Genomic DNA, 16,161 nt, shown 5'->3' on the forward strand with positions numbered 1-16,161 from the left:
CACTTTCACCCTCTCCTCTGGGGTTCTGGCAGCCCATTTTCCAGCCTTAGGCAGTCACATATCGTCAGTGCTGGGGGCCGTGACCTCTGTGGGAAAGCTTGCTGTTTTGAGAAATGGCCTGCACCTAGAAGCAAGCTCGGAACCTTCTCCCAGCTTCCTTAAAGTTTCCTGTAGGCCTGAAGAGCTGAGGCACCAGACCTCCAGGCAGCAGCAGGTGCCAGGAGGGCAGTAAAATCCCCAAGTGGGCCAGATGCTGTCCTCCTCAGGTGCACGTGCTCCTTTAAGAAACTTTCTCCATGGTTTTGACACTTAGTTCTGAGGGAGGCGACCAGAGCAGCTGAAGACCCCACCAAGTTTGCACAAGACCTTACAGCATCTGATGCCCCATTCCTGTGGGGGCTTGTCTTCCCAGATCCCCTGCTGTTAGTGCCCTCAACTCTTAACTTCCAGTGAACTCAGCCCCCCACCACACCATCCATTAGTAATTCAAACATCAGAGTTCCCTTCACCCTGACAAGAACCCCTTTGCTTTTTTCTGAGCCTCTGCAAAGCTGCTGGACAACAGGTGGGTAACCCCACATCTGCCACAACCCCCCATCCCAGATAGAAGACTCATAGAGGACTGGAAGTGCCCATTCCAGGACCACCCTGAGTACCTACTGTGTCCGGGGGGCCTCTGCTGGGATCTGTGGCACGTCCCATGAGCGGTAACGCCACATCTGCTTCAGTGCCCCTGGCTGCTCCCCTTCTTCCTTCCCCAGCGCCTCCGCGGGGCCCAGAGCTGTGGCCTCATCGCAGCCTTCCCGGGTACTGTGGCCAGCCCCCAGAACGCTCATCCTGCCGGCGACTCTCTTCCTCTTTTGGCACTTCCTGACCGGGGGCCCTGCGAGAGGCCAGCTAACTGCCCCAGCAGAGGACCGAGTCCTCTCAGGCGCCTTCCGCTGGCTGGGGCAGGAGGCTGGCTGGGAAGAGGAGCTGCACCAGGGAGCAAGAGGCAGGTGAAGACAAGCCCAGCCCAGCAGCCAGGAGACAGCCCCAAAAGTCAGAGGCTGCTAGGCAGCCAGCAGGCCTGCCCGGGCTAGAATCTGAACCTCAGCCTCAGCCTGGCCTTCCTCTCCATTCACCTCTCCGATCTTCACCTCTTGTTCCTGCTGCAGAGGTCTCCCGCTTCATCACAGCTACCTGGTATGTTGGAGTGGGGGGAGTGCTCATGCTATGCACCGCTTTCTCTCCTTAACACCTCTGTGAGCATCACACCATCTAACAGGCTCAGGCACACGGGACAGTGGCAGAGTAGAAAAAGGACCTGAATGGAGCTACAAGATGAGGCTCATGTCCTGTTTCTATCACTTACCAGCTGTGTGACCCGGATCAGGTCAGAGAGGCTTACTTCTCTGACTCACCTTAAACTATTCAGGAATAAAGGAGAGAGTAAACAGATAAATCGATGAAGACATGTGTCAGGGAGCTTTTCTGAGACTCAGTTTTCACATCTGTAAAATGGAAGGAGGACAACAGTAATAATCGAACTCATGGAATTTTATGAAGATTAAATAAGAGGTAAAAGGATTTCTAAATTAATTCATTTAATAAATATGTATCGAGTGCCTTCTATGCATCAGGCCCTGTGTCAGACTACATCACAGTGAGCAAGGAAGGAGGACTCTAGGCCCTAGCCTGTGTATCTCAGTTGATTAGAGATTTGTCCGGATATGCTGAGGTTGCAGGTTTGATTCCCGGTCAGGGCACATACAAGAATCAACCAATGAATGCATAACTAAATGGAATAAGAAACCAATGCTTCTCTTTTTCTCCCTCTTTGCTCTCTTTTCCCCCTTTCTCCCACTTTCTCTCTCTTTAAAACCAATAAATAACAATAATAATGAGAAGGAGAAGAAGAAGAAAGAAGAAGAAGAAGAAGAAGAAGAAGAAGAAGAAGAAGAAGAAGAAGAAGAAGAAGAAGAAGAAAAAGAAGAAGAAGAAGAAGAGGAGGAGGAGGAGGAGGAGGAGGAGGAGGAAAGAAAGAAAGAAAGAAAGAAAGAAAGAAAGAAAGAAAGAAAGAAAGAAAGAAAGAAAGAAGTGGGGCTCTAACTTACAGAGTTTAGGTTCTGGTGGGGAAGACACCTAGGAAACAAATAGGCGATACATAGACTAATGTCAGGTAATGGGATGCGTTATATAAAAAAATGAAGCCAAATGAAGGGGGAAGAGAATGATGATGAGAGGGTGCCACTTAGGCAGGGGGACTGGAAAAGCCTCTCTGAGGAGGTGGCATTTGAGAACAGACCTGAAAGAATCAAGAGCAAACGATGTGACTACCCAGGAGGACAGCATCCTAGGTGAAGGGAAGGGCACGAGCAAAGGCTCTGAGGAAGACATGTGCTTGATGTGTTTGAAGAATAGCAAAAAGGCCCCTCTGTGCTGGACTCTGAGGCCATCGTGAAGAGCTGGTAAATGCATAGTGAGGCATACACTCACTCTTCATTATGAGGGTTGTTTCTGAAATGAAAATCGTACCCTCCTCCAGCACTCTTTATTCATCTGCTTAAAATTAGCTGTTAAAGCCCTATATGTGTTTGTTATCCCAGGAAAGCTATAAATTTCTTGAGGACAGAAACAATGTCAGTTCAGTTCAGTTCAATACACATTTGTGCTATAGAACCTGCGGACCTAGGAATGTGCACAGTGCTATCCCTGCCCTTAGGACCTTCCATCTGGTGCTGCAGTCACCTTTGTGCCCCTCATGACTGGGACATATTTCTCAACAAATATTTGTTTAACAAATCAGGCTATGCCATGAATAATTAGTCCTCAGTAATGATAAAACAATAGCTAATATTCCTTGGACACTTCTGTGCCAGAAACCTTTGGACCCTTGTAAATAACCCTATGATGTATATCCTGTTACCTTCCTTTTGCATATGGGGAAACTGAGGTACAGAATTGCTGAGCTCATTTGTCCAAGACCACCCAACTGGTGACTGGTAGAAGTAAGAATCTGTGCCCTTAAACAAGACATCCAATTGCCCCTTTAGGGTTGGGGACATGGCCAGGTGATTCTCCTGGGGCTTGGCACCTCATTTTCCATCCCATTATCTCTGAATCCCTCCGGGTGGGTTCCATATATGCTATGGCCCATCAGAGACACTGCCAGCCAGGCCAAGGACTATTCTAGAGGAAGACAGTTGCAGGGCCCTGTGCTCCTTTCCCCGGGATTCTGCAAGTAGCCTGAGCAGTTAAACAGAGGAAGTAGGGCTGGGCTTGTTTTCCATCGCAGGCTTTTGGCTGCTCCGGAGCGAGCAGCAGAGAGCAGGAAATGTGTCTGCCGGAGGGGAAGCAGGCAGGCTGGAGGCCTGAGAGGCAGAGCAGTCCGGGCTGTGGGACCAGGGGCCTCTTGGCCTTGTCCTCCTTGGAGCTGTCGATGCTTTCTAGGTGGGATGGGGAGGACAAGGTGGGAAGGGACAGATGCACAGGGCTGGGAAAGGATGCCCTTGGCAGTACCTAGGACAACATGTGCCAGCATTGGGGAGCTGGGGACCCCTCAGAATCCACCCAGATACACACAGGAAGAGGAATCTGGGTAAGAAAATTATTCTGGGCTTTGCTGAGGCCCCAGAGGGTGAAATGTTCTACTTTCTGTGGCCTGGATGATTAAGTGGGAGCTCGGGAAAAGAAATGTACCAGGGCACCAAACACTCAACCCACGATCTGGACAGCCTCTGCTCTCAAAACCAGCCAAGCCAGCCTCCTTGGCCTGACCTTCGAGGCTCCGTATGTTCTGGCTCTTTTCTTTCCTGCCTCTTCGTCCAGGCTTTCCCTGCAGAGGTTTTCTCTCAGCTTACACCAGGCTGGTGTCCACCTCACAGTAGGTGCTCAATAAACATTTCTTCCCTCTCTTTTCACACTTCCTTTAACATGCCACCCTCACCCCCGCTATTTCATTCTGCCCATGCTGCTCTGCTTGCCCTGTGTGCCTGTAAGTTTGGCCAATCAAAACCGCCACCCTTCAGAACCCCAGCCCAAGGAGCAAAAATGGGAAGGTGGAAAGAGGCCCAGATTGGAGTCCATTTGTTCAAACTCTAGTCCTTGCTATGTGACTCTGGGCAAGTCACTTAACATCTCTGGGTTGGATGATGCGCAAGATGATTAAGATCCCGTTTAGCTCTGGCAGTTTTATTTGAATCACCTTCCCTGATCCACAAGTTTTCATTTATTCATTTGTTTGAAAGTATTTTATAAATGCCTACTGAGAGCCAAATGCTGCTCCCGAGCCAGCATTCTCGATCCACTGATTTATCTCTGATGCTCACGTTTGTTCCCAGCAATATTCCTCATCAAGTGACCTTTTATGCACATTAGTCTATTTCCTTACAGGATTCTTGAACCTTACGTTGCTCCCAGTTCTGTCCTGGGGGCAAGTACGTGCTCAGTGACTTCCTGTGGAAGATAAAATGAGCTGAATATAGGTGTCCAATAAGCTGAGCAGAGAGAGGGGGGCTGGCTTCCCATTTGCGTGACTCACCTGTGACTATGGTGAGACATAGGGGAGTTTTTTAGTCTAAGTCCCTCCCTAGCAGCTAAGCCTGTGGTCCAGGTATCTGCTGAAGCCCCTGGAAGCAATCCCAAGCCAAAGAACACCTGCTAATCACCAGGCCTGCCCAGGTGTTAGTCCTCTGCACACCTTCCCTCCCAAAAGAGGAGACAGAGATATTTGAGTTGGACTGTGGATTCCTCCAGCTAATGACAGATGGAAATAATTCTTCTGGCCTGACTAGGCAGTGGTGCAGTGGATAGAGCATCTGGGATGCAGAGGACCCAGGTTCAAGACCCCAAGGTCACCAGCTTGAGTGTGGGCTTTTCTAGTTTGAGCAAAGCTCACCAGCTTGAGACCAAGGTCGCTGGCTTGAGCAAGGAGTCATTCAGTCTGCTGTAGGTCAAGGCACATATGAGAAAGCAATCAATGAACAACTAAGGTGCTGCAACAAAGAATTGATGCTTCTCATCTCTCTCCCTTCCTGTTTGTCTATCCCTATCTGTCCCTCTCTCTGACTCTCTGTCTCTGTCTCACACACACACACACACACACACACACACACACACACACACACACACACACAAAAGAAATAATTCTTCTGCACAGCCTCATAAAAGTCATGAGCAGGAGGAAATCTGGAATAGAGGCTTGGGACCCTCTCCCACTGGGGCGAGAGAGATATGGGAGCTCAGCAATCAAACGTGGACCCTCAAATAACCATAGTCTCTTAGAAATTGTCCTTTGGCACCTCCCAGTTCCCCAGGCTGGAGGTGAGAGAAATCTGGGAGGCTTCCCCCTTACTCTCGGTCAGTTGGATCTGCCCTAAAGAGCTGCCTTTTGTCGCCATTCTGGTCTGTAGTGCCAAGTCCCCAGGACAGGCTCAGCAGGCCTCCTGCCCTCCAAACCTCCCACCCCTGGCTGTGGGCTCCCAATCCCTGACTGGGTGCAGAACCATCTTTCAGCTGCCACGCCCCCCGTCCTATTATCCCTCCCAGGAATATGTGCACTTAGTACAGAGCCAAGAGAAAACATCCCTACAGATGCAAGGCCAGGCTCTTGAAAGCCTGACAAGAGTGAAAAGGGCTTTGAAGTGAAACCCATCTGAGTGCGGATCCTGGCTCTACCAGTTCCTGACTGAGTGAACTTATCACATTGCTTAGATTTTCTGCGGCTCAGTTTCTCATCTAGAAGATGCTGCCCAGGGGCCCTCAAATCACCACCTATGCACCTTCCTTACTCTTCCTTCTCCAAACATCTGCAGGCCAAGAGCGTCTGTAGGGCAAGCTCAGTGGAGCCCAGCAGAAGCCATATTTAGTCCCAATGCCTTCCCACCTCTCTTTTGTGTGTCTTTGAAGAGAGGTCTTCCTCAGCCTGTGCTAACCCTTGTCCTTGGGACCTGGACCCATGAGGGGCTTCTTTGAATGCTCTGCTTTGAAATTGCACCAATGGAGACAAAAATAAGACTCCAACCCAGGCTCCCTATTGCCTGGGCCATAACCGCGTTCTCAGCAGCACACCAGGGAACCTGTTCAAATGCCTTTGGTCCTCCCAGCCACCTTCAAAATGCCCAAATGGCTCGTGTCTGCCCTCGTGTGGGTGGTGGGGAGCATGAGCTGCTGGGCTGGGGGGGGGGGGAGTCCCAAGCACCCCGTGTCAAAACAGGATAAGACCCTCTCTCTGGGATCTGGGATCCCGGTCGCTGCCCAGCTGCCTCAGGACAGCCCGGTCCCACTTCCCGGCACTGCCCTCCTCGGCCTTTGACTCACTTGTCAGCAAGAACCTCAGGTCCCTGTGGGGATGAAGGAGTTCCGGGCTGGGCTTGGGCCCCACCCTTCCCAAAGGAAGGAAAATGGAAAGACCCCCCAGCTTCCGGCTTCCTCTGGCTGCAGGACCCCTCCTCCCGCTCCACCTCAGCTCTCTGCCCCCGGTTTTTGCATTTTTAATTCAGGACAGAATGTGATCTCTTGCAGCTCCTTGCTTTATCCTGTTGCTATTTAAATTACAAATCGGCCCCATCTCCCTGTCACTCTTGGGTTATTTTTAGCTTCTGGTAAATAGCAGCAGGGAGAGTTGGATCAGCTGCCCCTCCCTGGAGGAGCTGTGTCCCCTCGCCCTGTGCCTGCAGCAGGGGGCACTCTCCCCTGCCAGGTGTCACCCCCAGCGGCTTCCCCCAGCTCCTCTGTGAGGGGGGAGGGGGGAGTGGGCGAGCTGCCGGCTGGGCAGACACACAGGCTCAGTCCCTGCTCTCCGTGTCTGTTAAGCTCTGTCACCCCCAGGTCTCACCACATCCATCGCTCAGGGCCAACCTCCTTCAGGGCTTTCCTGGCTACCCCCTGACCCACAAGGAGGCCCAGCTTTGGGAGTGGGGGTGGGACAAGAGCTCTCCTAACTTGCTCCTCAGCCGGGCTATGAGTCAGGAATTTTACATCACTTATCTTCCTGATCTCCCCAGCCACCCTTTTGCGCAGGTATTAGTGTCCCCATTTTCCATACGAGGAAACAGGGTCAGAGGGAAATGTGGCTTACCCGGCTTGGAAGGGGCAGGGCTGGAATTTGAACCCAGGTCTCTCTGACCTTGAAGCCAGCAAGCCTGTGTATTGTACTGCCTCTCTCAGTAAAATGCGGGTGCCCTTTGCCCAGTGTCCAGATTGATTCCCAATGCTCGCCGTCGGCTGTCTTTCCCATGGGGTTATCCGGTCCCATCTCCTGGATCAGGGGTTGGCACACTTCGCCCCAGGAGCTATATCCAGCCTGCTGCCTGTTTTTGCAGGGCCGTGAGCTAAGAATGGGTTTTAAAGTTTTAAATGGTTGGAAAAAACAAAAGAATAATATTTGGGATGATATGAAATTTAAAGTTCAGTGTCTATAAATAAAGTTTTGCTGGTATCCAGTCATGCTCCTTCATTCACATGTCATCCATAGCCGCCGAGTGACAGAGAGTGTGTCACCTGAAAAGCCTAAAATATTTACTGCCTGGCCCTGTACTGAATTATACTTTTGTCAGGGGAAGGGACCAAGTGCCATACTTCCATGTCATACAGTGCCTGGTGCAGGGCCAGAACTCCAGACAGAGGTGCTGATCCTTCTCCAAGGTCCTGCTGGGGCCCTGAGAGAATCCAGCACAGGGAAGCCCCTGCCAGCCAGACCCAATGGTTCAGCGCCCGTTCTACCCTATCTCTCTCTTTCAGCTTTTTCACACGTGAAACCGGTGCTTTCCAAACCGGCTTGATTTTCAAAATTACCTGGGAGACGTTTTTAAAGTTGAGATGTTCAGGTCCAACCTCAGACTACCTATATCAGGATCTGCAGGGATGGGGCTTTAGAAGTTATTTGAAAAAAAAAAATACCCCTAGGTGATCTGGTTTGGGGACCCCTGGGCTTAGCTGGTCCAAAGGTCCAAGCTTTGCATCTCTGGCTTGTCCTTTCAGAGGGGTGTCCATCGCACCCCTCTGATGCGATGGACAACCCAACTGGAGCCCAACTCTGATACTTGAGAACTTCTGTGAATGTACAGGAGATACCTTTCCTCACAAGCAGATGTAAGATGTCCCCCATTCTTCTCCCCCTGCAAGTTTCTACTGGCACAAACCCGCCATCTTCCCTTCCGCATGAAGCAGCTGCCAGGGCTTGGTGGTAAAGGGAACCTATTTCCTAGAAACCTCCATATCCCTAAGAACTTTTTTTGTCCTGCTGAAAGCCTCTGTCCTCACCTATGTCCGCGGCCCCCAGCCTCAATCCTGCTTCCGCTTCTGCCCCTCGCCCTCAGTGTTTTTGCCCCCGTATTTCTGTCCACGAGCCTTTTCTCTCTGTGGAGGGCTTTCAACTGCTTTTCTAAGCAGCTCACAGCAGGGTGAGAGGTGCAGCTGGGAACCAGAGCTGCATGCAACTGTGGCGAGCAGAGGATGTGAAGCGGGCCACCCTGGGCCTGAGCTCTGGCCAGCCCTGGGCAGCCTGTGTGTCGGTCAGCAGGCCACTCAGAGCTGCAGCCCAATGGGAGGGCTTAGCCAGAAAGCACAGTTTGTTCCCTGGGCCTGAAAAGGTTTCTGAGGGCCCAGGGCTGCTGTCTCCTTCACTGGTCTTCTGCCCTCTCCCCAGGGACCTCTCCTTGTCTTGGAGCTTTGTCTGACTCTGGTCCTAAGACTGGGCTCCCGTCCTAAGTCCTTGCCTGATCGGTTCCAGGGTGACAGCTGGAGCCCGGCCTGGTGCTATCTTCTGCAGACCTCACACAGGTGACTCAGGGATCTCTCGACCCCTTCACAGCCGGAGAGGCTTGGTTATCCTGCGTTCTTAGTGACTAGAGGCTCACATTTGGGCTGCGGAGGGGACTGCTTTCAGGACTCTCCCTGTGAGAATCCTAGCCCTTGCGGCTGCTTCTGTGTGTGTGTGTGTGTGTGTGTGTGTGTGTGTGTGTGTGTAGCCTCCCTATTCTCTAAGCCTCTAATCCACTCTACCCTCCTTATCAGCTTTAGATGCTGTTTGTTCCAGACCACCGGCCAAGGAAAATCCTGGGTCCCCTCTCATAATATAGGTAAAAAAACTGAGGCCCAGAGAGATATTGTCTGAGGCCCAGAGAGATATTGTTTAGTTCAAGGACACACAATAAGTCACTGGCAGAAATGAGAATTTAAGCCAGGTCTCCTGATTCCCAGACTAATATTTCTTCCATGATTCTACATTCTATGCCCCACTCTCCGTCAGTCACCTCTGTAGTCTCTCCTCCCCTAGGGGACTTTCAGAGGCTTTTCTCTCTGCAGCCAGAAGGCATGGGACAGATAATGACCTCCTCTCAGCATGGTGTTCTGGGAAAACTTAGTAATGGAGCTCAATGTACCTCTGATTCCTTATGTACTTCCCAAAGTGAAGGTAGGGCCCAGGGGAACCTAACCTATTTCCCATTTATTCTGAGCATCTCACTTCATGATGGTGAAGTTCCCTCCCCTTCTCCCCCATCCTCCCCCAAGTGATGGAGGCCTGATGACTTCAGAGCCATTAAGAATACTGGGGCCCTTTGAACTCTCAGGGCGGGCTGGTTTTATAAAACATATTCCGAGAAGCCCCAGGGAGAAGATGGGCAGCCTCAGACACACCCTAAATCTCCATGGTTGTAAACAAGCAGGAAAGTTGTCCTCTCTAACCAGGCTGATGGCTTCAAGGACTGCAGATGCTTCAACGTGCCTGCTGGACCCTCCAAAGGAGGTCACTCTGGGCCTGGCGCTTTATAGGGGCAGCAAGTCCAAGATGAGGCTATGGTCTGAGAGAGGAGGAGGAAGGTAAGGGCTACCTCTGCCCTCCACAGATCTCCTCTCTACGGGATGAATTTACCACCCTTGTTTGAGGGGCAGCCCTCCCTCACCCCATCCCAGGTGTCATAAAAGTGGTTGCTGGGGCCCATTCCAGCTGATTCCTCTGGGGAATCCTGGGAAGAGGTGGCAGGACCAGGGAGGCTGGGGATCATTCACAGGCAGAAGAAGATTTATCAAGACAGTGTCAGGTGGTAGTGCCAGGTTCAGTCTGCCAATAAGGGTCTGCCGCGGCCAAGGGGTTCAGGAGGGGGTTCCTTCCCCATCTCTAGGCAACAAGGTCTGAGCTGTGGTGGCAGGGAGCATTTCAGTCACTTCCACAAGCCAGCGCCTAGCGCTGGGTCAGCCCATAGAAAAGCCCAGGTAAGGCCTATCGAATGAATAAGGGGTCCCTCTTCCCTACAGAAGGGCCAAGGAGCGTCTCCCAGCTCTCCTCAACAGGCAGACGTTCGTCAGGATCATTTCTTGGTATTGTCTCTCCTCACTGCCCTGTACAGTGCCTGGCACGCAGTTGGCATCAGTAATTCCATGTTGAATGAACAAGGCTTTCATGGTTTATATACAGAAGGGGTCCCAGAAGCTCCCCCTTTCCCCTGCACCTGGAGGGCAGGGACACCTTGGTAGTCATTTCTCAATCCTCAGCATCAGGCAAGCAGCTGGCACTTAATCAATGTTGACTGAAAAGGGGAGTGGGCTCAGGTGCCACGCTCCCCTCAACCCTTATTCTTACCTGTAAGACACCTGCTTTTGTAGGTGCATCTGGCAGAACCGCTCCTCCACCGGGGGCCCAGCAGCCATGCCCCGGGGTCCCTCGGGCCGCTGCTGCGAGACCTCAGCCTCCTCCCCCCGCCGGCAGCGTCGCCGCACCACCTCCTCCTGGGCCGCCCGGCCGCCGCCGGCCCGGTCCCAGCGAGGCCCTCCGCCGGGCCCCTCGGCCATACTGCGGCCGCCCTCTTCCCGCGGCTCCCGCGGCCTCTCGGGGGTCCCTGCTAAAGGAAAGTTCAGTCTCCCTTTCTCCCGGGCCCGGGGACGCCAGGCGGGGCTGCGAGAGAAGCGCCGGGTCGCTCACGTCCCTCCCGACGCCCGGGCTCAGACGGGGGCAGCGAGACGCTGGGCGCTGCGCCCCGGAAAGGCGGCTGGGAGCCTCCCGCGCCCGGGGCGGGGGTCCTCCGTGGGTGCCGGGCGCTGCGCGGTGCGCGCTGGGGCCCCCGGACGGCTGCAGCCGGAGCCCGAGCGGAGCAGGAGCCGGGGCGGCGAGCGCGCTCCTGCAGCCGCCGCTGCTGCCACGCACACGAGTGTCACCTCAGAGACACCCGCGGGCCCGCGGGGTCCGGGGCGGGGGCGGAGGGGAGGCCGCCCCGCCCAGCCTGCCGGCTCGGGGCCCGGAGGGAGCGGCGGTGGGTGCCGGCACTGCCCCGGGCGCGAGGCAGGGTGCGGGCCCCCCCAGAACCCACTCCTGCCCCCCCCCCCGTGTTCCGCAGCTCGGCAGCTGCCAATCACCTCCCGCCCGTCACTCAGCTCCGTGGTGCCCACCCACGCTCTCGTCCCGCGCTTTCCGGCCTCGGCATTCGCCGCCGCCGCGGGCAGGTGGAGGGGGACAGGGGCGGTGACAGGAGAGGGCTTTAACCCCGGCGGCGCCGCCAGAATCCAGGAGCCCAATCCGATTTGGGCTAGGGGCAAAGGAAGGAGGACACACTCCGGACTGGGAGACTGACCTGCGTGCCGGGGGGCTCTGTCTTTAGGCCTAGAGCTCTTCTGGACCCTGAGGGTAGAGGGATGGTGAACTTCCTGACCCTGGAGCCCAGCCATGTTTCTTCTCAAAGCCTGGCCGCCTCCTGCACTCCGCCCCGCTGAGGCTCCTGGGCCGGGGTCTCTCAGAAGTTTGGACGCTGATGGGAGTCTATCCCGGATTCCCTGCTTTTCTTACCCTGTCCCCCCCCCCCCCCCATCCCATGGTTCTTCCTCTTGTCCTTGACTATTCATCACCTGAAACTTACATCTGAACAACAGTGGGGGTCAGGTTAACTCCTCAGACTAATGTCTCCTGTCAACTGCTCCAGACTCATCATTCTGAGGCTGACCTTTCTGGCATCTCCTCTCCCCTGCAGTATTTAATGCTCCCCCTTGACTATACTTTTGCCCTTCATTCAAGGCCTGCCTCTATCTTCCTGCATCCTCTCCTCTGCTCCCATCCATTTCCTTCCACTCGTCTGTGCTCCTTATTCTGAGAACTGGCATCAGGCCTGCATCAGGCTGTCCCCTCCATCTGAAATCACCTTCTGTTGATGTACTTCAAATTCTGAGGCTGTGCTAAAGTACCTCCTTCTCTTCCAGGAAGTCCCCCTGGATGGCTTTAGCTGAAAAGCTCTCTGCGTCTTCCCAGGCCCCTTGCTCTCTGCACCAGAGCTCTAGTCTAGCCTGTGTCTTCTTTTTCCTTATTGACCATGAGGCCAGGGATGTGGGAGAGACCAGACTCACAGAGGTAGAGAATGGGCTACAAAGGGGGACAGCTGTGCGACCCAGGATGCCTCCGACTCTTACCATCTCTACAGTGGCTGTCCTGCTCTATGCCAGTGCCTGGAGTCTGTGCTCTTCTTTGTCCTGCCCATGGACATTCTATCCATCATCAAAGCCCATCTCAAGTGCCACATCCCCCACGAACCCCTCCGTGATACTCCACTACAGATGCTGTCTGCCTCCTTCAGCCCCACGACTGTTTCCTGGGCCTCTCTCTGGGAACCCCCCTTCATACTCTAACAATAACATCGCATTTGATTCTCACCGCAACCCTGGTGGTAGATATTATCTCTTCCTCCATGTTACAGATGAGGACACTAGGATGGCATTCAAGTGATTTATTTGCTCAAGATGGCTCAGGCAGTGAATGGTGGAGCCAGGATTTAAAGCCAAGTTTTCTGGCCCAGGAACTCATACCCTATTCCACTTCCCCATGCTGCCTGCCACACAGTAGCAGCCTTGAATTTGCCTGTTTCCCTCAACTGTAGGCTCCGAAAAGGCAGGAGAGGGCCTGCTTCAGCTCTGCCTCCCACCTCTCTCTGGGTCCAGCAAACCCATCGTGGATGAATGGAATCAATGAAATTGCATTAAATCTCTTGGCCACGGCAGGAGCTTCTTCCCTAAAGCCAAATTCTAAAGAAGCCCTGATGCTGGAGGAAGTGGGACAGGGCACCCAGGTGCTTTGCCTTCTAGTTGTTGCCCTTGGCATTGCCCTTGGGGTTGCTAATTTCCAATCAGCTGGGTCCAGGATAGCCTCCTACACCATGAATTATGGTAGTGCTGGCTGGGGTTGACATTCCCTCACCAGCTGCCTAGCTGCTGGGTTTCCAGGTTGGTGTTTTGTTCAGCTTTTTCCTGCTGAGCCCTCCCCACTCAGTCCTTTTAAAAGTGAAGCTTCTCCTCTCTGTCCTCACACCTCCCCCATTTAATGGACCAGCTGCTAACGGTGTTATTTTTTTTTAGCGGTGACCCAGCCCTCTTCCCAAGAACCCCAGGGAGAAAGGCAGGCCCCCTCCCTTGACCAGCCTGACCACCTTCTGCAGCCTCCCGCAGCTGCCCCTTGCTCCTCAGAACATCTCCAGCCCATTGTCTCTGTGCTCAGAAAATTATAGCTAATGCCTTTTGAGTGTTTACTGCATAAATGACCCTGTGCTGAGAGCTTTATGTGCAAGCTTTCAGTTACTCCCCACAGCAATTTTATGAGGGTGGGTACTGTTTTCCAGATGAGGACACTGAGGCTTCCTGAGGTTGGGTAATTTGCCAAGGCCACACGCTGAAATGCAGGACAGACATCAGGGCTCATGCTCTTAACTGAGACTCTGATGACAGGCAACTCAGCCCCCTTTGGAGATGAGTTCCCAGCCTGTCTACCCCCTTCCCCCTGGTCCAAGGGGCACCTTTTACCTACATCAGGTAGGTGCCCACTCTGACCTCTAGAATTGGAACCTTGAAGGGCCCATCCCAGCTCAAGGCTTGCTGCCCACAGTTGCTCTCCCTACTTCCAGAGCTTTGGTTTCCAGGTGTAACAAAGGGTTGGCTGTGGCAATCTGAGCAGAATGACTGGCACTGTGTGACAAAGCTGGCTGCCAGGGCTGACAATAGAGTGTGGAGGCTGTAGCTCTATTACTGGGGCTGCAATAGGGATGCACCCCCTCAGGGGCAGTGACACATGGCCCTGAGGAGGTGGATTGTCAACAACTGGCTTGTGTGAGTGGATTAACCTTGCATCCTAACATAGGCGGGAAGAATGCCTTGGATGGACAGGCATAGGGTGGTAATCGTGGATGACCACGCTTTGACCAGCTCACAGATCCTGGACTCTCCAGGGCATTTGCTCTAGGAAGCCCCAGTGTTCTTGGATTGTGTGCAAGAATAAAAATCTGGGCTGGGGGAGAGGGTACCTGGCAAAGAGAGGAAGGGGTGTTGGGATGAGAGGGTGAGAGACGGACAGCTAGGGGAGCAACGTGAGCTTGAAGCCAAACGGACCTGTGTGCAAATACCAGCTTTGCCACTTACCTTGGTCAAGTCATTTCACCTCTCTGAACCCCACTTTCTTCATCTGTAAAAATACCGAGCCCTTAGGATTATTTTGATTCCTAATTAGGACATGTCAGTCCAGTGCCTGGCACATGGGGATTAGTCAATAAGGGGTTGGAGGGGGGAGAGAATAGGAGAACAAAGGGATAGATTTCAAGCCCTTTGATATCAGGAGCCAAGTCTTGTTTGCGCTCTAATGTTAGCAATGTACCGTGCATATAAAGGATGCCCCTTAAATGTTTGTTAAATGAATGACGGAATGGTGAGGGGTCATACCAGAAGTCAGCTTCATTTCCCATTTCTCTGACTATTTCAAAATTTCCCCTTTTCGCCCAGTTCAACTCCCATGTCAATCCTCTCCATTGCCCCATCCTTAAACTTCACAGCTGTGGGGAGGGGCCTCCCTCAGTTTCCTGTCTCCCCACATCCTTTACTCGTGAGTACCAGCCCTTTCTCCCTAGACCTCTCAGGTCCAAAGTGGACCTCTCCACCCACTTCCTGGATCTCTTCTTCACACCCTCATCCACCATTTCCCTCCTCTGTTGGGTCTTTATCTTCTAGAAATAACCATGGTCAACTCTTCCCATCTAAGAGAACAGCCCCAAACTGCTTTTTTTTTTTTTTTTTTTTGTATTTTTCTGAAGCTGGAAATGGGGAGAGACAGTCAGACAGACTCCCGCATGCGCCCGACCGGGATCCACCCGGCACACCCACCAGGGACGAAGCTCTGCCCACCAGGGGGTGATGCTCTGCCCCTCCGGGGCATCGCTCTGTTGTGACCAGAGCCACTCTAGCGCCTGGGGCAGAGGCCACAGAGCCATCCCCAGTGCCTGGGCCATCTTTGCTCCAATGGAGCCTTGGCTGCGGGAGGGGAAGAGAGAGACAGAGAGGAAGGAGGGGCGGGGGTGGAGAAGCAGATGGGCGCTTCTCCTGTGTGCCCTGGCCGGAAATCGAACCCGGGACTTCTGCACGCCAGGTCGACGCTCTACCACTGAGCAAACCGGCCAGGGCCAGCCCCAAACTGCTCTTGATCTCTTCTATATGTCCTCTATTTACCGCCCTCTGTTCCTTCCCAGCCAAGCACCCGGAAAGAGTTCACCTACCCCCCTTCCTCCCAATCTTCATGCCAGTCCCTCTTGTTCCCAGGTCCTCTTGCTTCTGCCCCAGCTCTCACCAACATGGCTCCAACCAAGGTTACTGGTGACCTCCTCATTGAGAGAAAGGACACTCTGTCTTCTCATCTTTCCCAACCTCTCCGATGGCATCTGACACCTCTGAGCATGGCTCCGGGAAGCTCTCCTCCATCAGTTTCTGGGACACTCACCTCTCCTGGTTTTTCTCTCCTCCCCGACTACTCCTTCTCAGTCTTGTTCACGCCTCTTCCTTCAGTGTCTCCCGATGTCCACCTTCTCTGCACTTCTCCTCCATCTCTCTTCCCTATATGCAGATCCAAGGCTTTAACCTACCACCTGGATGCTGACAATTTCCTACTCTCCACCGGCGATTGCTTCTTCCCAAGCCCTAGGCTTACCTGTTAATGTGAACATTCTATAGGTAACTCAAAAGCAAGATGTGCTAAAATGAATCCTCCTGCTCTCCAAACCTGCTTTTCCTCCTGTCTCTGTCTTGGTGAAAGGACTCATGGCCTTCAAGTCAGACTCCCAAATGTTATTCCAGGCTCCACCCTCTCTCTTGTACACTCCTCTCCCCAATTTGATGTCAAAACCTGTTGATAATCCCTTCTAATTACTTCCAGAATCTGTCTCATCCTCA

At 53.2% G+C, this 16,161-nt stretch overlaps 1 protein-coding gene across 3 annotated transcripts in view; it reads right to left on the reverse strand.

Annotated features, from left to right (window-relative positions):
- Positions 1 to 10,788, reverse strand: part of DGKZ (diacylglycerol kinase zeta) — a 44,294-nt gene extending 33,506 nt beyond the window's left edge. For 2 of the 3 annotated variants that reach the window (XM_066362478.1, XM_066362470.1), the window contains exon 1: positions 10,565 to 10,788. In XM_066362478.1, coding sequence (XP_066218575.1) covers positions 10,565 to 10,773 — 209 coding nt within the window. In that variant the 5' untranslated portion in view covers positions 10,774 to 10,788. Of the gene's footprint in view, positions 1 to 660; positions 1,170 to 10,564 lie in introns of those variants that run through there. The other variant, XM_066362486.1, reaches the window with a different exon arrangement.
- Between the last annotated feature and the right edge of the window lie 5,373 nt (positions 10,789 to 16,161).

Source organism: Saccopteryx leptura, chromosome 1 (genome assembly GCF_036850995.1).
Source record: "Saccopteryx leptura isolate mSacLep1 chromosome 1, mSacLep1_pri_phased_curated, whole genome shotgun sequence".
Classification (NCBI taxonomy): Eukaryota; Metazoa; Chordata; class Mammalia; order Chiroptera; family Emballonuridae; genus Saccopteryx; species Saccopteryx leptura.